General features: G+C 39.6%; 1 protein-coding gene across 1 annotated transcript; it reads left to right on the top strand.

Annotated features, from left to right (window-relative positions):
* Nucleotides 1–749: 749 nt before the first annotated feature.
* On the top strand, nt 750–24668 carry SEC63 (SEC63 homolog (S. cerevisiae); the record flags this gene model as incomplete). Its single annotated transcript, XM_010157888.1, has 12 exons — nt 750–882; nt 2027–2119; nt 8305–8459; nt 10199–10346; nt 12107–12189; nt 13828–13887; nt 14123–14281; nt 15033–15191; nt 15828–15929; nt 21912–22010; nt 22875–22979; nt 23547–24668. Coding segments are annotated over 12 exons (1440 nt in total), but the record flags the coding sequence as incomplete, so codon positions are not given.
* Nucleotides 24669–25828: the final 1160 nt, after the last annotated feature.

Here is a 25828-nt window from a genome sequence, read left to right as displayed (position 1 = left end):
AGTGGCCCACCTCTCCAGCCTGTGGAGGAGACTTCCCTTTGTGGCTGGAGCACCTTAATCCCTCCTCAGGTGACTTTTTGACCTAAAAAGTGAAGCTCCTGGGCCATGTTTGATTCTTATAAACTATGAGTTTCTGTTACTCAGCTTTCACAGTCTCTCCCTCCAGGGTCTTCAGCAAATTCAGGCACCTGTTTGGACTGTGCATCTTGGTCTGGTCAGATCAAGATGGGCCATCCTGAATAAAGAACACCATGCTTTTTTCAAGTTGATGCTGTTTATAAGTTAAAATACTTGATTTTCAGCCTACCAGGGAGTTCAGTCTTATAACCCCCATTCCTGTGATACCTGAGACTTTCTGAGGAAGTTGGCTGGCTCTTACATGGATGAAAGGTCTCAAGGTGATGCTGTTGCTAGTTCATATTTGGTTTAATATAAATACCTTAGAAATATGGTTGAATCTCAAACCTTGGCAATAAAACCAGATGTTTAACATATTTATATATCAGTACAAATTTACTCAATGCTATTCTAAGCAAAGTTTTTTTTCGTGTGCAAAATCTTAACTTCTCCCCTTGCTCCCACATTGAAACGACTTTTTTTTCACTCTTTGGAGCAGGGCTTTGAATAAAAAGTTACTTAAAGGCTTGCTTTTGTGAATGTAACTTTTTTTTCCTTGTGAACTGTTCTCCTCCTGTATTTATTTCTCTTTAGCACCAAAACAGATATTTCTCTTAAACTATTTATTTTAGCTAATCAGAGAAATTGGTGGCATAAATTTAAAGAAGAATGAGCCTCCACTCACATGCCCTTACAGCCTGAAAGCCAGAGTTCTGCTGTTGACTCATCTTGCCAGGATGAAAGTTCCTGAGGTCCTTGAAGAAGGTAATGGCTTCTCCCCCATTTGGGTGTTGTTAGAAACAGAGCAACACGTTGCAGGCTGCAGCATGCATAATTCTTGTCTGTTAAAGAGTTGCATGGATTTCTGCTCAATAATCTCAATGCAGTGTATGCAGTTTTTCAACTTTAATGACTCTTTAAAACATTTACTTAGCATTTACTCATTCTCTTGACAGCCCTGTAATACTGATATCCTACTTTTTATTGCGTTTTGGCTGCAAACGTGACTCTGATAATTTTTTTCTCTTTTAATAGAATAAAAAAATAAACATATGAAGTATATTTGCTTTTCAGAGTAAAGAAATCCAAGATAAACATAATATTGCTCTCCAACATTTCTGTGCGTAGTTATTTTTGGCATTTTTTAGCCCAGTGTGTGAAGCAAAGATGACAAGACTTTAGATATCAATTACATACAAGCTTAGGTTTGTGTTTTGCAATGTTTTGTACTTGTTGATATACAAACTGAGATGTTTTTAAATGCAGTGCTTGAAATTTAACCATGAAACTCATGTTTTTTTAGGCTGACCAGCAAACTTGAGATGTTCTATGTTTTGATGCAAATCAAAAAAAACCCCAACCAAACAACAAACCAGTGAAGATGCTCTGATTCAATTTTTCCAGTTTCATTCAAAGGGAAAATGATCAGTTTTAAACAGTCATTAAAAATCTCCCATCTTCCTTGCTGCTTAGTTTATACTTACAACTTCACAGACCTGTATTCAGAAGTAGTTAGTACTTCATAAATAACGTTTTTCCTAAAACTGGTGTTTCACTTAGGTTAAAAAAAATTATTTTTGTGATTACCTAGAGAATTCATGCTATTTTAATGAGAATGGCGAATTGTTTGTGCCATTCTCTTGCTTTTTTAGATGGATACAAAGTATTTTTTTATTTGGTGTGGAAACTGCTTGTCTGGTATACAAAATTTGTGTTCCCTCTTAGTACTTCCCCTTTCCTGTTAGGGAATGTTACAGATGGGTGTGTGAGTGAGAATAAAGCAATATTTTCAATAATACGAGAATGAACAGAAGTGAAGACTGCACCATTAAATGTCCACTTCATATAAACTGTCTCCTTTTTTTCCTATTAGAAGTGTAGCATAATTGCAGCCAGTTATGTCTTGCAGATCAGCAGTTTATCCTGAAAAAGAGTCCTGCACTACTTCAAGAAATGATTAATGTGATCTGCCAACTAATAATAATGGCTCGAAGCCGAGAAGGTAAGGAAAGAAACTGTATAATTAAAACTGGTAAATATGATTCTTCATTGCGGTACTTCGTAAAATCTTTAGTTATTGTGGGAGCCTTAACCTGTGATATTTGGAAATGCCTAAATGCACTTTAGCGCTTTTTACTGTAAGGAGAGCGCGCTCGATATTTTGAGGATTGAAATGCTGCCGCTGCCAAGCGCCCCTCTGAACTCATGCTTAGCTTGTAATTTTTGTAGTTACAGGTTTCTCCTTAAATGCAGTTGAAAACCTTAAAGATCTGCTCCATTGTTCATCCTTCTTTTAGTTTGCTTTTTTTTTCCTGTTATGAGTGTCACTCGTTTTTTGGATCGTTTCTGTGTTGGAATTTCATTGTACGTTGCTCATATTTCTCCATTTCAGGATCCCATGCTGTCTAGCCTGTTTTGTAGTTTTTATCTGAGCTTGTAGGGGCAGGTGCTTTGCCATAATTTGCATAGAAATAACACTGTAATTGAAATGTAATATTTAAACTTTTTCATTTTTACTGTAAAAAGGCAATTAATGCTGAAGATAGTTGCTTGCATCGTAAGGCAGTGAAGAGCCGGATCTCACTCCTTTATTCCAGCAAACATAGCCCAGGCATTTTTTTAATGCCAAACTGGTGACAGTTTGGTTTGCTATCAAATAATACTTATTTGATCTTTACCAGACCCGAAGTCCTTTAACAGGCATTGATTGCCTCCTAACAAGAATGGTTTTGGAGAAGATTTTTCCCAGCACTATTGCAAAGGGTGCTGGAAGTTGTGCTCTGTAACCAAACAAAGTATGAGAGCAGAGATGTGGGCAGATAAGGATGTTGTGTGCCACCTTACGTGTCCTATTTTAGAAAGAAGTATTTAGGTATATTGTTAGTTCTTTCTTAAACCCTGTCTTTACTAGTCTGTGAGATTGCTGGGGAGAAAACTTGAAACCTGGAAGTAAACAGTAGCGGTAATTTTCACTGTAGAAGTAATCTTCATCTAACTTTAGATTATAATTACTGATTTGTATCGTACTAAGAGCTCAGCTGTGGATATGTTTTGGTTAATGTTCTCCAGACTAGCCCTGTAACAAAGTTGCAAAGAGATGCTGTGAAACTTGGTTTCATAATTTATTAAACTAATAAATTATTAAATTATTAAATAGTTGAGTAGCTGCTTTAGAAGTGTAGGTCATGGGGTGGGGTGTTTTCTTAAAGTTTTGCTAGCTCAGCCAGACCAAGACATTATATTACAGCTAATTATAAAGAGGCTTGAATGAAGAGATCTTTACTTGTTTATAAGCCCTTGTGTATGTCAAGTGTAGGTATATGTGTCTTTTTTTTTAACCTGGCTAAGGGTTTTTTTTTTTTTTAACATAAAATACTTCATACCTCTGAAAGATGTCTTTTTAAGATTGCCCATGTATATATTAGTCAACTAGCAAAATGAAACCAAAATGATAACAGCCAGGAGCTTTTTTTATGCAACAGAACTGGAAGTCTTTGGAAAATGAGAAACACCTATAGCACTTCTGTAAAAACTGAAATAAAATACTTAACAAAATAACTGATAGACATTACGACTTGAATGATCTCCAAGTAGCTGTACTCTTCTCTTCTAGTTCTGTGTGTACATGGAGATACCTTTTAAATTTGGCAGTAAAATTAGTATTTATAGATGCAGTGTATTTAATAATCTTTTGACGTCCCAGAAAATTTAGATTTCAGCTTAAATCAAAAAAATCAAACAATATTTTGGAAGACAGTAGTGTAAACTGATTTTCCATTTGCATGTGAAATGGAAGGGATGGCTATTTAAAAAAAACAAATCTAAACAACCTCTACTAACAGTTTCTAGAGATTATCATGATCCTGTCCAACCTCAGTGAGTCCATGGAAGTGGAGGAGAATTTATAGGGGTCATTATGTATGGTAAAAGCTAATTCCATAATTTGAGTGAAAAAAAGCGTATCAGGTATAGTTGAGAATTTTAGCAGGTTTTCTCAAAACTGCTTCCAAAGTTTTAAAATGCCAATATTCAGAAGTTTGTAGCAAACATTTCCTCTCACTTCCACGCCAGTGCTCTCAGCACAAAGCATTTAAGGGAAGGTGATACCGAACAGTTGCCCACCAGGCCAGCAATAATGAATTTGAGGACTTTGAAGGTGAACTGTTTCAGAGTTTTGGCCTTTGATGTCAAGGAAAATCACAAATTTTGCTACTTATTACTTAGCAAACTTGAAATGTTGACACTATTTTTGATGACCATACATGTAGAGAGAATTTTGCCCCCTCAAAAATACTGAAATTTTGGAGACCATTTTGTTTAAGCTTGTTTGTCATCTTAACGTAATTATAAGTAGCTTAAAACTTAATTACAGATGTTTTGGGGGTTCAGTTCCAATTTTCACTTAAATCAGCCTTGACATGGTGCATACAGTTACCGCATGGTAGATGTTCGACTGTCCTGGTCTGTAAAATATGGAACACATGATGGCATGTGTTAATATTATGTAAAGAATTATTCTGGGGACAAATCTTATTTTGTGAAACCTGAATTTTACACTGCATTCATGTAAGTCTTTCAAATATCCTGTATCGTTATTACTGTTGTTGTTATTGTTATATTATTTATATTTTTAAAAATATCTGTAACTATTCATGCATACTTTGAAATCAAATCTTTTGAAGCAAAGCACCTTGAATGAATCTTCAGAATCTTGGCACTTAGTTTTCCTAGTTAGTTGAAAAAATGTCCATATAGCATTCAACTATTGGTCCAGTACCACCTGTCCTTGAAGGAGAGACAAAGAAAGACTGAGAAACCCTCAGAACAGCACATCAGAGTGAGCTTTGTGAAGTTCTGCTGTCTGAGCCCTTCACAGGGACAAGCATCCTACCTCCCTGGGTAGCCAGAGGTACCACTTTCTGCTGCTTGTGCGTCCCCATAAAAGTCATGGACCCCCACCTTTCTTATCAAACACTGTTAGAAACAATCTGTCATGAAAGAATGAGTTTAGGTTTGGCATAAAAAGCATTTAATCATGGTTACTTCTTTGATTTTTATCAGAGCTGTCATTCTTTGCAGAGGAGTTTGGGTTTGTTTTTATTTGCATTTGGTATTTGCAAGGAACAGTTTTAGTGTGCTTTCATAAAACCAAAAGTGATACTATTTTTGTTTCCGTGCAGTCAGTTTTTAGCTACCGCTGAGCTTTTTCCAGCCTGGTGGAAAACATGGCAATCTGAGCTACCTTAAGATACAATGTCTTGTGCTCATCTCTGCGTAGTTTGTGAGACTTCTTTTTACCTCCCTGGAAATACACTTTGCTCTGTATCCCTTGCTTGCAGCCATTGTTTTGTGAGGATTAACTGGCAGTTGATAGTCAGCAGGTCTAGATTACCCTGATGGCTCCTTTAAGATTATCCTTAAGTAGATCGCTGCCCTGCCAAGCGAGGTGTGTGCTGCTAGAAGCATGGGATGGGCTCTAGTAGCTGTCTGCAGAAAGGTTAAGCATCAGTTGGGCTGTCTGAAGTGCATTTCAGGAGCTGCAGCGTGATGCAGAGGCTGTGGTTTGACCTGGGGGTATAAGCACTCCTTCACAAGCATCTGTGATCTGCATTTAACTTTGAGATTGACTGATGTCGTGCTTTCGGATGGCTTTATGACCTTAGATTACAGGTGATCCTCTCTTGCGCACTTTGATGAGCAAAATACGCACAGTAACGCCATTCGTTTTGTGGCGAGGGCAGTTGGGTGGTGTTAAAAGCTACGCTGTCCTCAAATCCGCTCCTGGCGACCATAGTCCTGTGTTGTTTTTCGGGAAACAAAATGAATATTCTCCAGCTTTGTTAAAATATTTTTCCTACTGTCATATGGAGCATGAGTCAATACTTTAGGAAAGAGAAGAATTTCTGCTCTGACTAGTGCTCTGTGGTCTCAAAGCTCTGGGTGAATTTCCTGCAAAAGCCAGTTTGTCAGAGAATATTTAGGATTCTTTTAGTAACTTGTTTTGCAGTGTGGGGGTGTTCTTAAAATAAATAAATAAATTCTGTGACTTTCCTTAGCAGCTGCCAAAAAAAAGTACAGAGGGAGGTGGAAGATAAGTAGGTTGGAAAGTAAATTTTGTGCTGTTTATTTGGGAGATTAGTCGTTCCATTGACTCCCTTTTTGTTGTTTTTGAAAAGTTATGTCTTTGTTACTTATCAGTGTGTCTGGCTGGATAGTTCCTTCATGTGCTATTTTTCTTTTTGCTTTGTGTATAATCTTCATGGTATTAACGAATATACTGGGTTTAAAAAAAAGAGTACTGCCATGTAATTTGATGTAATAGCTGATACAGGTTGGTTTAACTGATGAAGAAACAGGCCATTTGAAGGGCGAGGGGCAGGTGGAGCAGAGGGGACAGTGACCTTTCATGTGCCTTTAACATGACCTAGTAGCTTCTTACACATTTGCAGCAAGGTAGTGTGCTGTGAAAGAAGAAAACATGCTGAAGACACCAAGTTTAGAGTTGGGTTTTTTTGGTCAGATTTGTTACATTTTCATATTTCTTCTCTAAAATGTTTTAAAATTAATTGAAAGGTTTTTTTAATCAAAATACCTGGCCATTGGCACTTAAAAAACATCCATCAAATTTGGCTTTGGTAGCCTTTTGGTTAGGTGCAGGTTGTAGCCTGTTTGCCTTCTCACCCAGGTGTAAGTCAGCCTGCTTTTATTCACATCTCTGATTGCCTTGGTAGTGTGGTAAGCTCGGTCACACAGCCCTAGCAGGGTGGGCATATTCCTTCTAATCATCTGTCTAATCAGTCTATTGAAAGATGCCTCTACACCCCTGTTGTGGTGTCCCAGATAGACCAGCCAAATAAGTCCATGTCAAATATGCATCTTTGTATATTTATATGAGTATATTTGTGTATGTACACACACAGATATTCGTACTTTGTGTTACTTGTTTATATGCAGAATATAACTATAACAGTCAAGGTAATCAAAGGTTGATTGCTTCTCAGAAAAGGTTTTAAAATATAGGAAAACACATACACATATTCCTAAATCAAATGACAGGCATCATAAATTACAGGTGCTTTCTGTAAGGTATGTTTAAAATTGCCTTCAGTGCTTTCATATGCCACACACGAGTTCATAAAAATATTGAAATAGCTTAAATTCCTCTTGGCTCTCTGAAGAGGATCTGACTTATTTTTCTGTTTCATGGTGAAGTATATATAGAGTGACAATGCCAATTCTGGACTTGTAGCAGCTCTTCAGCTGAATTCTGAAATGTGTTTTCTAAACAGGGTTTGAGAAGTTCTTATTTATGAATGGATGGTTGTCCAACAAAGTGAAAGAGCAGTATGTGGAAATCCGTCTGCTCTGCTTTTTCGTTTCTTTGCAGACATGATGAAAAGTATTCAATGATATTTGTTTTTTTTCCTTTTGCTCACTTCTGCTTAAGTCTTTCTCCTTGTCTGTCATACACTCTACATAATCTTAATAATTATACGTTTTTGTATTGTAAAATATGAAAAGAATTATTGGTAATTTCTAAAGGAAAAGTCACAGATTTTTGCTCAGACACCCCTTTTAACCTTTAAGAGTACTTACAAGAGCCATGCCTCCTGTCTTTTTACAGCTATTCTTACTGCCTTCTACATAATGCACTCTGCTTAGCTTCAGTTATACATAGTTTTCTCTTGCGTGTAATAGGCTGTTACATTTATCTTCATATCTTAAGATGAAAATCTTATAAATAATGTATTGTGGTGTGAAAGATTAATGTTTAATGATAAACTATATTTAATAGTACGCTTACAAAGCAGAGCTGAACACATTATACACACACGTAAAATACACAGATTTGAAACAAGTAGGTTTTGATGCTGCTCTTTAAGCGGTGGAGTTTTTTTCTGTAATAATTGCATGGCTGTGTAGTGCTGTTGTTCCATGAGTCAATGTTAGATGGAAGATTTTCCCTTCTTAATGTTCAGCTGTGATAGGCTAAATAGAGGGAAGAAAATATCTGTTGAGCTGTGTGACTGCAGTGAGTAAAAAGACTGCCTGGTTAATTATGCTGAACAGTTTAAGACTCTTGCTTGGTTGACAGAAAACAAGGTTTTCTGTAGTCTCTAGTGCAGCTATACACTGTAAAGTTGTAAGAACTGAAAAATAATGTTGTCTTGTTTCATTCTCCCCAAGAAAGGGAGTTCCGTGCTCCATCTTTGGGATCTTTGGAAAATTGCATGAAGCTGTCACAGATGACTGTCCAGGGACTTCAGCAGTTCAAGTCTCCCCTTCTGCAACTGCCTCACATTGAAGAGGATAATCTCAGGCGTGTCTCCAATCACAAAAAGGTATAAAACTACAAATGATACTTGGTAACTTCTTAAAACATTTTGGTACTACTCTTACATATTTGCCTATCAGAAACAAGGTCATGAATTTAAGAAGAGAATAAAAACACATTTATTTTTAGGAATTCAGTAGAACACTTCCAAGATGATCTGTGTGCTTTTTGTTTTCTTTGAAGTCCACCTCAGTTAGGAGGTGGTAATTAATATCAGAGCTCTGATAAGTGTACAGGATCGGTCTACATTGACCTCACACACAGAAGAAACAGTTTCTTTCTTACTAGAGAGTACTATCTCCTATTTAATATTTTTCCAGAATGAGACATTGTTTGTCTTTACATCATTCTTAATCTAGTTTGATAGAAAATCTATTTGAAGGGTAGTAGAGGGGAGTACATAAAAGGAAAAAAACATTATCAGCTGCTGTGGGAAGTACTTAAGGTTTTGTGATCCTTTAGGTATGAAAGAAGATGCTTTATAAAGCCCTTGCTATGTAGTTGTGGGTGGATAAGTGTTGGTATTTGTAGAAATTAAGTATAAAAACGATTGGTCTTGTCTGAATCCCTGCATACGTTTCTTCACTGTTTCACTGACTATTCAAACCTGCTTGTTTGACTGTACTATATCTTCTAGGAATGCCTGGCTAGAAACAAGCAGTTACCTTCTACTAGAAGCTGTTGACTTTTTTTTATAGTCTTATTACAATAGTTATTTTGATCAATCTTAAAAATATTCTTTTTATCTAATACAAGTTTTGTTTAGCTTTAACTGCAGCCTTAGGTGGTATTTAAATGCTTCTGTGTTAGTGTGAAGATAAGAATTCTTAAGTACTGTGTTTTTTAATAACCTTTGCAGATGCTTGTTCTTCAAATAGTCAAGTAGTCTTTTCCTTTGGAGGAAGTGAAAAAGAATAATTCTCCTATAGTTATCATCAGATTTCTTATTCCAGCCCTAAACTACAGGGAGCATCCAGGAGAGTATGCAATTTTAGATGTATTTTTTTGATATATGCGGTGTAACTACGTACGGAAATCAAGAATGTCTTCTAATCCCACCTATCCTTCCCCTGATCAGGGAAGAGACTGGTTTATTAGGCTTATTTGTGCAGGTTCCTGTGCATTGGGATCTTTAAAATATACAGTCCCCTAGACTGGAGATATGCTCAGTCTACCTGGATGCATGAAGTTGTTTTTAATAAAACACATACACTTATGGTGAGGTAACCAAGTGTTTAGGCAAATGTGTGGGTCTTTTATCCTTTTAGCTCTGCTGTGCAAATCTTCAAACGAATCTAAAAATATTCCTTTTCAGTTCCATATGAAAAAAACCCCTGTAACTTTTATTTAGTTGTTCCTGCTAATATAAATCTCAAACCCCTGAAGTACTCTAAATAAAGAACCCGATTAGTAAGACTTGTTGGCTCAGCTTTCTGAAAAAGCTGGCTGAAATAATAGTTTTATAAGAAATGTATCCAGTTTCTGAGGGGTGACATCCATACTGAGGAACACACCAGTGCTCAAAACAGTGATATTTAATAGTGTTGAATGCAACACCTTTGTTTTATTGTTTCGCAAAACACATGCTTGCTGGTTTCATAAAGTACGTGTTTTTATAAGAACAAATCAAATGATGTGTATGTATGAGTAAAGTGGGGACACAAGCGATGCATTATCTGGAGTTTGTTTGTGTTCTGTGCTCTCTGCCACCATGTGACTTCCTTTCTTCTTTATTTTTTAATTCAGTATAAAATCAAAAGTATTCAGGATTTGGTGAGTTTGAAAGGTTCTGATCGTCGCAATTTACTGCACTTCCTAGAAGACAAGAAATATGATGAAGTTATGGCTGTCCTTGGCAGCTTTCCGTATGTCACTATGGATATAAAACCACAGGGTGAGTGGGAGGTCCTTTTTCTTCTGTGTATGTCGCTCTTCTGACACTTTGATAGTCTCTTGGCAGTAAGCTTTTGGAGGATGCTGAAACACAACTCACTGTTATTTATGTGGCCTGGAAATGACATACTTGTTTGAGTGGCGGCCTCTTGTACGTGAGATTTATCGTCTGAAGAGATAAAGTACATTGAAACTTTTCACAGATTCCCAAGCCAGCAGTAGTTTCTCCTACAGGAGCTTATATTTCATCTGTTGATTTAATTTTTCATGAGCCATGTGGAATTCTGGTTGAAATACCACTTTTATTAGCTATCTTTAAAGTTTTGCTCATTCCTGAATTTATTTTCAGCTTATTACAGCATGGACAGTCCTTTGTGAGATTTTTGAGTTGGAGACCCTGATGACTAAATATTCATGGGTTCCTTTGTGATAATCCTTCTATGGTTTTTATATCTGGTAGAGTTTGCCCATGCTAAGCTTAGCTGCCTTGGGTGTGCACTGTTTCAATGAATGGATAATGCTTTTCCTCTCTGAAGATGAGGTACGTTGTTAAGCAGTTCCTGTTCAACGGCCTTTCAAGGGGAAGTGAATTGGTTTCCCTTTCCTTTGTAGAAGATCGGTGCTAGTAAATGTGAGATAGTTGAAAGGTGGTTCTGGTTTGTATTCTTAACTGTGGTTGCAATGATCAAATTCAGAATGTGATCTATTCTGTTTGGGTAGCCTAACTTGATTTGGCTTATGTATAGACCTTTGTGAGAAGTAACTGTTAATGGGAGTATCTGTTAGGGAAGCAAATGTCTGTTAATCTTGGTATTTCTGAATGTTGTTTATGTGTGTTTTTTTAAAAACAAACAAAATAAATTATCTTCTGTAGCATGGGATTGTACACAGTCCTGTCCTGTTAATCTTCTTAAAATTCAGTCTTGGAGTACCTTCCCATATTTTGGCAAGCGACCCTTTTCTGCCTGTAGTTTCCATCTGTGTCACAACTGTAGTCAGAATTGTATGGAGGATTAAACAATGCATGTGCTTTTCTGTTTAGCTCAGTATTACCATTACATAAAATACATATGTAAAACTAGTGAATAGTAAAACTACTTTCTCAGGGGTAGGGGGAGAAAAAATAAATAGATTTTCTACACTGGGACGTAACCACCTTCCTCCCCAACCTGGGACATTCTCCATTTCACAGATTGGAGAGATACACTCCTCAATGGCTTTCCTGTGGGTTTTATGTTTGATGTTTTAGTTAAAATAATCACTGCTGTTCTTTTATTTTCCTTTGCCTTCCTCTTAAAAAAAAAAAGAAAAGAATTAAATGCATGATTGTTAATGTGGCATTGAAATAGAGTTGTTAATCATATGAAAGTCAGGAAAATCAAAGTTACGATTCCCAGAACAAATATAACTGGATCCCTTTGGTCATGTGTGGTATTTCATGTTCCTGAAGTTTTATGCTTTAATATATAATGCCCAGTGTTACAGAGTTATGGTTCCCACAGTAGCTATAACTTTGAATTTCCTAACTTTCATGCAATTAAAATTTCAAACTCAATGTTGCTGTTTTATAGCTTGCTGAATTGCCAGCCTCATCCTGATGGTATATTTGAAGTTGTAAGAGACTTATTTAATAATGCCTTGAAAGTAAAAATGTTGGAATTTGTATGCTTATATTTAGATATAGCAGAAACAATGTTTAATGGAAAAAAAAAAAGACTATGAAGAAATTTAATAGATGCATTGCTTTTCTTTTTACACTAGTTTTGGATGACGAAGACAGCAACAATATTACAGTAGGTTCTCTCGTCACTGTTTTGGTCACACTAACAAGACAGACCATGGCAGTAAGTATTAAGAATACTACTTCTTTCAGGGTAACTGCAAGAAAATGCTAATAAACAGGCGTTTCTTCTTTGCAAGCTAACATAGTGGCTTGTAAATATAACTGTAAAATTAAGATTTGAAACTGAGAACTGGTGCTCTTAATCCTCCCTGATGTTTTTGTTTCTGACTGAGAAAGTTTTTTCCTGGAATCAAACCAAAGTTCAGTCTGACCCGTTGCAGTTGTCTAGGGAACAGCAAAAGAATATGGCAAGTGATACTGCCTTCAGGTTTGTAAATAACAGGAAAAGAGACATTCAGAAACTTAGTTCTTGAATTGGAGTAAAGCATTCACTCAAATCCTTGGGCCAGTGTTTGATTTCACTTGATGTGGATTGATAATGTTACGAATCTCGTGAGTGTTTGAGACACTTTGTGAAAGAACCCCAGCGGAAGGCAGAATATACATCACTTAATATGAAGGAGGCACAGTAGTGCCGCGTAAAGGAAGTGAACTGCTGAGTGGGTAGCGATGTGGCATGACCGGAAGAATACTGCACCCTAGTAGTTAAACTTCCGACTTGTGCTTATTTTGTAGCTTAAAACACTGTAATGACTTTCTTTGAACAAAACCCCTTAATGCACAGAAACTGCACAAACTTTTTCCTAACCAAGCCTACGGTCTCAATTTTTGCATTTGTACTGTTCGATCATTGTCTTAAATATACAAAGTCCGAGCTACGCCTCTAAGGTGAGGCATGCAGGCATGAGTTGCAGCTGAGGATCAGACTGTAGCAGGAAGCAGCCTGTATAGATCAGTACCACGTGTTCATGCTGTGGAATTTCAGAATGCATCATCTCAGTGGTAACTGAGGGTGTAGTCGGTAGAAAGTAAAAGCACTTTATCGCTATGCTGGATCTTAAAGATGAAGGAAACTGAAAATTGTGAGCATATTGAGCTGTACTTAGAAATTAATTAAAGGTCTGACAGCGTATAGGAAACTGACTTAAGATGTTTTCAATGTGAACTCCACTTGGCAGTCTGACATCGAGGTACATGACCTAAAAATTAGAGCTAGCCTTTTATATGATGCTTTTGTCGGTGGTGGTATCTCATATTTGTTGTCCTTATACAAGACAGTTTCTGATGCCTGAGGTGGTTTTTTTAATCGCATACAGTATATTTTGAAGAAAGAAATGCATGAAAAAATTCCATTTACGTAGAGATGTTCTAAGCTGCATAATACTAACATTGTGTTTCCTCTTAACGTTTCATATTTCTGGTGTGAGTTGTTGTCCTGAGTAGCAGTGCAGCTGTTGAAGTTTTTATTGCTCTGCCAAGTGGAGCAGAATTTGCATTTTACTACTGCTTGCTTTTGTGACACGCTGTTTCTGTGTTTTATACAAGTAGATTCTTTGGAACAAGAGGACATATTTTATTAAATTTCTTTATAATGCTGGCGATGGAAAAATCCTGGATCAAATGTTCAAAATAGTGTTTAATTTGGATGTGTTAATCCTCTGTTGTGTTTGTCACTTATAAGAATTTCGATAGAATAAAACCTTCAGACCTGATTAAGGTGATTTAGGTTAAAATAGAAAATAATTTGCTCTTTTGGTACAGAGGGGCATTAATAGTTTTCACACCTTTCTCTAACCAGGAAGTTTTTGAAAAGGAACAGTCTATATGTGCAGCAGAAGAGCAACCAACAGAAGATGGGGTAAGTGAAGAATGAATGTTCACTTGCTAGCTTAAAGAGATTTTTTTTTTTGCAGATCCTGAGTTGCTAATTATGTGCTTCTCAAGCTTTTTTTTTTTTAACCCAGAAATGCCTACTGATGTGTCTTTTCAGCTATGCTTTCGAACTTCAGTTCTCAGTTTAAAATGCATGAAGTACAGTCAGTGCCTGAAATTTAATGAACAGAATAAATATTTTAAATACTACTTTCCTACAGCAAGGAGATGTCAACAAAGTTAAGAGCAAAGGATGGCAGCAAAAGAATAAAGGAACCAAGAAAGCTTCAAAGTCAAAGAAAAAGAAGCCACTAAAAAAGAAACCTGTGCCACCTTCATTGCAGCCGCCGAAACAGCAGAAGCAAAAACAAGCTAATGGGGTAGCTCATTGATATTTCATAGATTCATTGATATTTTAGTGTTTTGTTCAGCTTATCACTCCGGATCTGATGGGGCTTTTGTATCTATCTGCTACATCTAATACTGTGCTTTTGGCAAGCATATCTCATAAAATAGCTTTTTATTTTTCTTCACATTTAAAAAATACTGGTAAAATAATCAGACAAACACCACAGTAACATTTCCAGTGGCCTGATGAAAGTTGTGCCCCACTACTTTAGAAGTCTGGCTTCATAGTCCCTTCTTCTTAGTTGTTGTTATACTGTCTTCTGGGAGGTGAATTGTTCTGTACCTTTTTCTTTAAAGGGAAAACCCCCAAACTGAAATGAGACTTTCTTCTGGTAAATTAAGTGACTTTAGTACCTTTATGCTCCCACTGCCTGGTGTTTTCTCCACCTCATGGGCTATGTTGTGGGCGCTTTCTTACGTTCTCTCTAACTTCCTTACGACTGTTTTGGAATGCAACCCCAGAACAAAATACTGTTTTCTCCTACTCGTGTTGTGGGTGCCATTTGGAGAAACAAAACTGCTTCCCAGCCTCCTCATAGCACATGAGGTGAAAAGGATTAATCTTCACTGCAGACAATACTCTGTGACATGAGGAGTGTAGATCAAAATGGGAAATAAGAGCCATGACCTTAAGACAGGTGCTGTGGATGCTGCAAGCTACAATAATGCAGACAAACTAAGAGGGTTTTGGTTTTCCTTTTTTTTTTTTTTCTTTCCCTTTAGGAAGTAGTTGCGAAGGAAGAGGAGGAGGAGATCTCTGACAAAGGAAGTGAATCTGAAGAAGAAGAAACAAACAGGGACTCTCAAAGTGAAAAAGATGATGGAAGTGACAGAGACTCTGACAGAGAACAAGATGAGAAGCAAAACAAAGATGATGAAGCTGTAAGCCTTACTTATTCTTGAAGGGTAATGTTGCCTGTGGGGTTGAGAGAAAATGCATTTTAATCCTCCAGCATCCCCTCAGGCTAGGCAACACTAGGATGAAGGAGTAATAGCAGTTCTCCAGAGGTTTTCAGATCTCATTCCAGCAAAGAGCTTTGTTATTGCAAGTCTGTTTCTGAGAGAGCAGCGAAGGATCTTTGCAGCATAGACGGAAAACTTAAGCTATTTTTCTCATGTAATTTTTAACTTCAAGGAAAGATTATAGCGTTTCTTTCAGCTTAATTTGACTACTAGCTGCTGCAGGTTTTTGGAGATAATCTCTCCTTTGAACTTTGTTCTTCACATCGAGCTTCCCTGGGCAACCTGTTCCAGTGCCTCACCACCCTCTCCAGAAAAGAACTTCTTCCTGATATCCAATCTAAACCTCCCCACTTTCAATTTAAACCCGTTACCCCTTGTCCTGTCATTACAGGCCCTTGTAAAAAGTCCCCCCCCGCTTCCATGTAGGCCCCCCCTAATGTGTGGTGTAGCACCAGAACTTGTCATATATATCGCTTCTGTGGGCTAAAATGTCTTTTTTTTTAAAAAGCAAAAGGTAACTAGTGTACTGTAACTCTTTAAACTTCTCTTTTACAGGAGTGGCAAGAATTACAGCAGAGTATACAGAGAAAGGAACGAGCCCTTCTTGAAACGAAGTCAAAGATAACGCATCCTGTTTACAGTCTGTTTTTTCCTGAGGTCAGTAATAGAAAACGTTCCAGTTGTGAAACATGAGAAATAACGTAATACAAATTGAGTGAGCCATTGACAGCAACTCTGAGCGTGACTGTCCAGCTAATTCCTTGTCCACCCCTCAAATCCGTATCTCTCCAACCTAGGGACCTTTCAGATATATAGGGATCTAGTTTATATTCCTTTTGGTCTCTCTTTGCTGTGGCACATGAAAGCACAGTAGTGGCTCTAATGCAGAGTTAAGGGTAGAGTATTACTTGTTCTTTATCCAGCTGAAAGTGGCTGTGAGTGGGGGAGGTCTTGACCCCTCTGTTAACAGTAATGACAAGAGAGTTTGGGGGTCCTTTGGATCAGCAGATTGTTTGGCTTGAAGCCTCAACACAACAGCATGGTGGCAACACAGCGTGCAGCTGTGGAAGATGGAGAGGGTTGGCAAAGCTGCCTGTTTCTACCACAGTGTAGTCTGGAGGTGGCAGAAACCAGTTGTGGGACAATCGTTCCTGTAGGGCTCAAAAACAGAAGATCAGGTGTGGATGGGTGTCAGAGAAAGGGATGTGTTTGAGTGGACATTCAGCATAGTAGATAAGCTTTACAGCAGCCTTTGGTGTTGAAAGTGTGTTCTGATATATCAGCTGTTATTTACCTAGGCAGCTCCCCACTCAATAGGTGTCTGACAACCCATCACAGCAATGAAACCTTGAAAAATATGTGGCTTTTCAAAGCGTGGGCTTTCTGTTTTAAGCAGATGTGTTAGGGCTTTGGGAGGCAACCAGATGGGAACCAGGAGGAAGGAGTATTTGACCCCACTTTCTTTCCAGGTCAGTTGTTCAGAGGGTTTCCTTTCCTTCCCTGCTGTCTGACAAGGGAACTAATTTAGGATCTCTTCTTAGATCTTCCTAGATCTTCCTTTTCTAGATTTTCCTAGAGATCTTTAGGGTCTCTTGTTGTGCCATCTCCAATAACAGGGAGGGAGGATAAAGCTTAAGCTTCTGTTTGTGATTTAAAGGAGACACCTGAGATGGGGAAGAACAGGAAAACATGAGAAAAAAGGAAGACACGGTGTACATTTGCTCCAAGGCTGTTAATGTCTATGCCCTGTACAGATTGCTGTCCATGCCAAACACTGTGGTGTCCCCGTGCTCGTGATCATACTGTTCCTGCTGGTTTTACCTGGTTCTGCCACCATTAGAAAGCAAAGTGTGGGAAGCAAGACCTGTTGCTAAGGAGCCAGACAAGATACACAACTAAATCAAAGTAATTATTGTCCTGAGGGCCTTAGCTGAGAGTTCTGTGGCCGCACAACATCTGGTTTTGTAACGGCTGATTGTAACACTGTGTTTTCCTGGATAGAATCATAGAATCACAGAATGGTTTGGGTTGGATGGGATCTTAAAGACCATCCAGTTCCAACCCCCCTGCCAGGGGCAGGGACACCTTCCACTAGACCAGGTTGCTCAAAGCCTCATCCAGCCTGGCCTTGAACACTTCCAGGGATGGGCCATCCACAGCTTCCCTGGGCAACCTGTTCCAGTGCCTCCCCACCCTCTCCGGAAAGAACTTCTTCCTGATATCCACTCTAAACCTCCCCACTTTCAATTTAACCCCGTTCCCCCTTGTCCTGTCACTACAGGCCCTTGTAAAAAGTCCCCCCCCGCTTCCTTGTAGCCCCTTCAGGTACTGGAAGGTGCTATAAGGTCTCCCCGGAGCCTTCTCTTCTCCAGGCTGAACAAGCCCAACTCTCTCAGCCTGTCCCCATAGCAGAGGTGCTCCAGCCCTCTGAGCATCTTCGTGGCCTCCTCTGGACTCGCTCCAACCGGTCTATATCCTTCTGATGTTGAGGGCTCCACAGCTGGACGCAGCACTCCAGGTGGTGTTTCAGGAGGGCAGAGCACTGGGGCAGAATCCCCTCCCTTGACCTGCTGGCCACACTTCTGATACAGCCCAGGAAATGGGCTGAGATGGGGTACCCTCCCATCTCTTACCTAGCTTCCAGCAGTACACCGGCATAACAAGAAAAGGTGCACTGGCATTCTGCTCTTCTGGCTGCCTTAGATCATGTCAGACAGGCGGCAGAGCCTTAATACCTCCCTGCTGCAAAGGCAGCTGGTTTGGTCACCAGTCTAAGCTCAGACAGCAAGTATGTCCTGTGCCCAGTGCAACAGGAGTGCTAACTATTTGTATTTCTCTTACTGCACTGAGGGCTCCTTCAGAGACTGAGCTTATACTTGCTTTGTACAAAGCTGTTTAAGCTTCAGCTGTGTGCAACCAAACTGCTGGTGAGTTTTATGGTAAAACCTAAATACGGTACTACGCTAGAAAAAATAATCTAGGGCTGAACTGGAGTTGAAAGATACACACACATTATCTCACGGTACTGCAGTTGTAAATTTTCCAACCTCTCCTCACTGATTTCCTGTGAGTTGAATGCAGCTGTACATAGGACTGTACCTGCAGCTGGAGTTTATTCAGGTAGAGTTGATGTGCAACGTCCAAAGAACAAAACCCATAGTATTTTCTAGGTGTTTTTTCATCTGTGATTTAGAGTATTATGTGTATTGTGGTCGTGACCGGTTAAGGTTGAAGTACTGTAGTTGTATGAAGCTCTCTACTTCCGGAATTTGTGGGTGTGTGAGTGTAGCTGAGCCCAACATACTTATTCTCAGGAGGTAGCCCTAACGCTGTTTCATTTAAGTTTTGGGGCACTTGATTACTCTGCCAGAGATGCAACTTGAATCTATGCAGATTCCTAAATAATTATCTTCTGCTCCTGCATCCATGGATCCAGAAACTGCACAGATTGTAGTTTTGACATTTTTAGGTAGAAACTGGCCCTGGTGTTCCAATTTCATGAACATAATGGTTCCCTGGCGTGCCAAACCCTGCACCCATCTGTTAAAGGGCATTTTGCCCACTTGCCTGTTAGCTTGCCAGGTTCTCACAGGCATAAACTTTAAATTCCATCCCATAAGAGAGAGGAAAATGACACTCCTGCACAGTTGTCCTTTCTGTAAAAAAGCAGTGGCACTTTGGGTTCAGGAGCTTTACTTCTGAGGAGTTTACTCTGTGGATTCCTTTGAGCATTAGATCCATGAATGCTATTTGTTCTGGTATTTCTTGCCCCCGCCCCGTGGCTGTTGTTTCTACCAGTTTTTGTGAAAATCCAGTTGACAGTTTGATCTTTGTTCTAAAAAAAAAAAAATAATTACTCCTTGCCATTGAGAGTGGTGAAAACATACACAATGTACGTTAATCTACACAGTGTTTTAGTATCATCAAAAATAACCTGTTGATACACATGCATATCCTTTTTCCTGTGGTCAGAGACCTTTTAGGCCCTGACCTGTAAGGCAAGTAGCTGTTTCTGTGATGGATCTTGTTTCTGTAGTTCTTGTTCATCTGTGTGATTTATACTGTTTATCCTTCTATTCCGAGAGACCCCTTGGCTAGGAAATAAACACTTGAACTGCATGAAATTCTTCTTTGCTACAGCTGTCAAGCAGATTGACAATATATTTCTTGTTGGAACTTACTGATAAAATAACTTATGCCTCATAATCACATGGGACAGTTTTTCATAAAGAAAATCCCTTAGAATAGTTGTAAAAAGGACTTCTTACAATACTACAAATTCTGGTCTTAAATAGTATATGAATAGGGGTTTTTTTTGTCCCATTCTCAGTGCCCGTTGTACTAAACCCGTGAAGGAATGTTGTTGCTTTACTGTGATGCAATCGCTTTTGTTTTTATACACTGTAAAAGGGGCATTAACATGTTGAGTTAATTTTACAGCCCTCTGCTCTGAGGCTGAGCAGCACTAATCAGGCTGTTTCTGTTGCTGGTGTGAGCGTCTTGCTGTTGTAAATCTGTAGTTTGCAAGTTGAATTTTTTCAGTGGGAGGTTGTTAATTATTACTAGTGTAACAATTAGTCAATTCAAAAGAGAAAATGAGTTATTTTAGCTTTTGTAATTTTTTTCAACCTGCATTTTTTAAATTTCAGCTCACCAAACATTGGCTTCTAAAGTGTTTAAAAAAAAAAAAAAAAACACCACAACAAACCAACCCACACCAAAGCTATTGAACTTCTGACTCTTTCAGTAGAGATAAAACTTCAAATTGTACATATTAACAGCATTTGCTTCCCACCTCTGGAATTTGGAAGGGGCTCAGTGGTGGTGTTAGTCCAGTCTCCTTCAGTCCTCCTAATGCTGTTAGACTGAAAACAAACTGAAACCCAACCATTTTCATGTGGTACTGAAGCAACCACCTGATGTTTGGTGGTATAAATGTGTGAAAATGGACCTTATGGCTTGGAGCTTGACTTATAACTGTCTGAAGGTGCACACTTTAGGGACCCAATCCATTATAAACGTGATTGGGCACCAGACCATTGAGGTGGGTAAAAATTGCTTTGGAACAGAGTTCAGCAGTCTAACACCTGGGTTACAGAATCACAGAACGGTTTGGGTTGGAAGGGACCTTAAAGACCATCTAGTTCCAACCCCCCTGCCATGGGCAGGGACACCTTCCACTAGACCAGGTTGCTCAAAGCCTCATCCAGCCTGGCCTTGAACACTTCCAGGGATGGGGCATCCACAGCTTCTCTGGGCAACCTGTTCCAGTGCCTCACCACCCTCTCCATGAAGAATTTCTTCCTGATATCTAATCTAAACCTCCCCACTTTCAATTTAAACCGGTTACCCCTTGTCCTGTCACTACAGGCCCTTGTAAAAAGTCCCCCCCAGCTTCCTTGTAGCCCCTTCAGGTACTGGAAGGTGCAATAAGGGCTCCCCGGAGCCTTCTCTTCTCCAGGCTGAACAAGCCCACCTCTCTCAGCCTGTCCCCATAGCAGAGGTGCTCCAGCCCTCTGAGCATCTTTGTGGCCTCCTCTGGACTCGGGGAGCCACATTACCTAAAAGGTGTGGGGTTTTCTCTAAGGGTAAGATTGTGCTGTTGTGACTGTTACCTACCTACCAAAATACGTCTTCGTAAGCATGAAGATGTCCTTCGTCCCCCTTCCCAGCTCACATTTGAAAGGAGGTGAAGAAATGGAAGCCTGCTTTGCAGTAGTAAACGTAACCTTTTTGCAGTAGAAATGTTTCATCTTCTATTAAAACAAGGTAGATTTTGCCTGAAATGTGTGCCAGAGGGTTTAACCACAAAGGAATTGAAGAGCAGTTGATACTGAAGAGCTCTAGCCTTCCCCGTTGGAGAGCAGTTCTGTCTATGCTGCTGGACTGCACCACAGTCTTGAAAATCTGCGTCCAACTGGGGGATAAACTACTGTTTTTGTACGGTGTTGCTGTCTCTTATGAAGAGCTGCACGCTCAAGTAGTTTAGTTCAGGAACTCTGCGTCAGTGCCTGCAGTGGCAAGGCTTCAGAGAGCTGTGGCTGCCCTGAAAGCTGATGTGACAGGCAGCTGTTGGGTATCCTTTACAAATACCACTGTTGCCTGTGGCTCACGCTTCCTCAGAGTGAAGTCTTGCTATTCCAGCTTTCAGCAGATTCCCTCTTTTTTGAAGTGGGAGAGAATGAGTAGGGCAAACCACATCTCCTGAAGAAGGCTGTTTACTGGGAAGAGTACTTCACCTGCCTTTTGGCGTGCCTTGCTTTATGTGCTGACCCATTCCCCAGGCTGGGTTTCTGTAGAAGGACCGCTGGCAGTACGTGTTGCATGGAGTTGCTCGTTAGTCCTCCGTGCACACGATTCTTCAGGACGATTCCACGTCTCGCACAGTAGCGTCATCTGAATATATAGAACGAAGCCTTCGGAGACCAACAGTTACTGGAGAGAACCTGTTTGCTTTCAGTATATACCGTTTTATTCGTACGTATCCTAGAGTTGAACACTAACAAAACCCACAAGCCACCTCCTTTCTAGCTGTGTTGTAAGGACCAGTTAATCATCATTACCTGTTATAAAGTGTAAGGGCATCGTTTTACATGACTATAATAATTCTCTTGGGTTGTTTTGTTTCTTTTATGAAAGGAAAAGCAAGAATGGTGGTGGCTGTATATTGCAGATCGGAAGGAGCAGATGCTAATATGTATGCCATATCACGTTTGTACACTAAAAGACAAAGAAGAGGTAAAGTACTTGAGGAATTTTCTTTTGGGGCGTTACAAAGCTGTACTGAAGTGTCTTGTGGTATGCAGATACACTTAGATTTTAATTCTTCTCATAGTTACCTCTGAAGATGGAAAAGGAATTTTACTCTCTTGATAAAAGTAGAGAAGAGCCTTTAAACTGTGAAAATTGATAATGGAGAAAGGAAAAAAATAATTTAAGATGACTTTCAAGTTTCTTTGCAGAACATGGGTGGGTTTTTTTCCCCCCGATATCAAAGGCCGATGAAAACCAGTATTCGTACACAGTGATCGTTCTTAAAGCTATTCAGATGTGTGAGAAATGCTAAGTGTTCTTCTTCTGTAAAGCAGAGGCTGTGACAAATTAATTAGCCTCGGCTCGCGTGAACCTTTCTGAGACTAACCTTTGGCTGTGTTCTTTGCTTTCCTCAAAAATGGAGATTGGGTGTATTCTGTTCTTTGAAACTACATTTTTATGTTCAATTTCAAATAACAGTAGAGTTAAGCTAATACTTTCAGCAGACTAAATATTTTAACGTGTTCGGATTTTTGAGATTTAGGAAGTGTACCTCAGGGTGAAATTGTGTCTTTAATGTAGAGTTACTTGGTCCAACTCAGAAAAAGATGTGACTTGGTTATTAGTCTTTCGTGGAAGGCATTGTGTTTGAGTATCCTACCTCTTCTGCGGGTATCTTGTCACGTAGGGATTTTCCCGGAACTGTCACTTGTAAGAAACCAAGATTTGTTAAAGAAAAAAAAAAACCCTAATAGTAGTATTTTTATGGCTCGTTAGAGTACTCAGGTACTTGTTCTAATGTGTCACTTGAAAGCAGTAAGAACTCACGGTGTGAATTCTGTTTTATAGGTAGAGCTGAAGTTCCCAGCACCAGGCAAGCCTGGAAACTATCAGTACACAGTCTATTTAAGATCGGATTCATACATGGGATTGGACCAGATTAAACCCTTGAAGGTGATGTTTCACTGTGTTCCATGTTTGGGTGGTATTGAAAGCTACTTCAAGCCCCACAAGGCCTCTTAACTTTAAGAATTCAAGCGGTCCTAAATTCAAAACAGTGCCAAGGAGAGACTTAGGACATCAGGGTTCTGCCTGCTGCCAGTACTGGCAGTTTTATGATGGGTTAAATGGGACTAAAGGTTTGTGATGCTTTCCAGTGCCTCTGTTTTCTCATATTTACTCAGTTTCTGCAGTATGGTTGGCTTGGGCTTTATACCTCGAGGTCTGCCATGCCATTTCCCTGCCCTTAGTCCTAGACACATCCAGTTAAAGAGAAAAATCTGGCATGTCATTTCTGGAAGCAGTTGCCGGGTTTGTTTGGTTTGGTTTTCTTTGTTTGTTTATTTGTTTGTTTTGGGGGGTGGTGTGTGTGTTTTATTGTTTCATCTTTTTTAAACCGTCAGTTTCATGTGCGTCATTGGTTTTGGGTGGGATTTTTTTTGTTTGTTTTCCCAAACTGGTGTGTATTGTCTGTAACCCTTTTCCCCCCTGCCCCCCTTTTCTTTCTTTATCCAATTACAGCTGGAAGTTCATGAAGCAAAACCAGTGCCAGAAAACCACCCGCAGTGGGATACGGCAATAGAAGGTGATGAGGACCAGGAAGACAGCGAGGGCTTCGAAGACAGTTTTGAGGAGGAAGAGGAAGAGGAGGAGGATGATGATTAAACAATGCTATTGATCGACTACAATATCTGCCAACTCTTGGTCTGACTGTGGAACTGTACAATAACCAAGAAACACAGTACAGAAGCTTCGAGAAGGCTGAGTTTAATTTTCCTTTACCAATTAAGAGTGCATTATGTAACTTCTCCGTGGAGGTAAAACGAATCTGTTGCCATTGATACACCTTGGAATACGCTTACGGCTCGTGACAGCCTTCAAGTGCAGGATGGTGCGTTTTGTTCCAATTGAAAATAAAAGCTTTTTTTATTATAAATGTCCGAAAGCGTGGGCTATGTATTGTCTGATCAGTTTAGGGTCCAGTTTAAAGAAAAGGTACTGTTAGCTAGGAGCAACCTTTACATCGATTTTGCTGCCTTAGGAATTTATTTTAGAGAACGTTTTGGTATATTTGACATAACAAATCTCTGCTGATTGAAACAGCACCTACTCGACTCTCCAGCCTGGTTGGTTCTGTGCTATTCATTAAATATTTTGCTGTGATCCTGCTCACATCATATTCATAGCTTTTAAAAATCTCTTTCACTTAACTGGATCGTTACAAATCGGCATCGTACCCATCGCCACGTTCCGTGTATTCTGGAGGGCTGCTTTTTCTAGGACTGTTGCCTTTTTATGCCCAAGATTATAACAGAAATCATAAACTTTCTTGACTCTGCCGTAGGATACTTATTAGTGGCTTAAAACATTTTTAAGCCTTTATTCCGTCAGATCAGCAACCGATCTGGGTCTTTTGATAAAATGTCTGAAAGCAGTTTTGGGACCACGTGTTACGTAAGTTGGTGGCTTTTGTGTAACACCTTTATAAGAGGTACATGCTGAAAGCCGAGGTACGTTCGTAACTCTGAATCGACCCGACGCTGTCGGAAACATTTTAAGGGTAAAATAAAATACGACATGCGAAAGAGGGCATGTTTTGTATCAGTTTTGAATTCCCATCAATAAACTGGACAATTTGATGGCTGTTGGCATTTGTGATAGTGTGCATCTCTTCGTGTGAGCTTTTTTTTAACCTCAGTCTCTTGCAGGGCTGTAAACAAGACAGTGATTCTATCCCTGCTCCTGTCTTAAAAAAACCCCGAAAAGTCTACTTAGAGGATAAATTCAGGGAGGAGAGTCAGAGCTGTTAGTGTATTCCATGGCTTGACAAAAGCTACAGATGGAGTCTTCCTTTTTGTCCTCTTAATAAAATAAATGAAAGTGAGTGATTAAAGTTGTAGGCCAGGCTGGATGAGGCTTTGAGCAACCTGGTCTAGTGGAAGGTGTCCCTGCCCATGGCAGGGGGGTTGGAACTGGATGGTCTTTAAGGTCCCTTCCAACCCAAACCGTTCTGTGATTTCAGAAATACACGAGAGTGTTCTGCAAGTAGGAACAGATGTATTTCTGTTCCCGTGTAGCGAACTATGGGAATGCGATGCTCTGTAACGGGACAAATCACCATGCAGGACACTGTCCATCCCACAGAAATTGCCCAAGGCCAGAGTAGGTGCGCGCTAATTTGTGACCACCTTTGATAGAAAGGGTTCTCGCTTTAAATGCAAATTTGCGTTGTTACGTTCTCCATAGTTGCGGTAGTTGCAGATAAAACTGGACAGTGTCCTAAGTGAGGTTATGGCATCTTTCCCAGCGCTTCTGAGTTGCCGCGTCGTGCAGGGAAAACTTGGAAGGCATGAGCGGCGTCAAGGCTTTGGCCGCAAGAATGAAGCCTAGGTTTACGTGAAAGGTCATGTAAACGTGATGCCTTTTAACTCCCGGTTTTGGTTGAAATGTACAGTAGAGGACTAACAGTTAAAAAGCGCCAGTTCCATTCCGTAGGCTTTCAAACCAAAGAGTGTCCTGCTGAGGGAAAGTGCTTGAGGAAGAGTCACCAGCGTCGTTATTATCGGGTAGGCAAAAGGAATGCTGAACTTAGCATCCCGCTGCCAGAGCGATTCATAGTGAGCTCCCTGGTTGTTAAAAGTGGGGAAGGGATTACAGCTCGGAGATATAATTTATAGTAAGAGCATGGGGTGCTCTGGCTACTGATCCCTAAGACCTACTTTTAAAGTTGAAGGTATATACTTGCAAGATGTGAATGCATTGAAGTGATTTAAAAAAAAAAAACAAAAAACCCAAAACAAAAC

The sequence above is a fragment of the Eurypyga helias genome, unplaced genomic scaffold (assembly GCF_000690775.1).
Source record: "Eurypyga helias isolate BGI_N326 unplaced genomic scaffold, ASM69077v1 scaffold5468, whole genome shotgun sequence".
Lineage (NCBI taxonomy): Eukaryota > Metazoa > Chordata > Aves > Eurypygiformes > Eurypygidae > Eurypyga > Eurypyga helias.
This window is presented reverse-complemented; position numbering and strand designations above follow the sequence as displayed.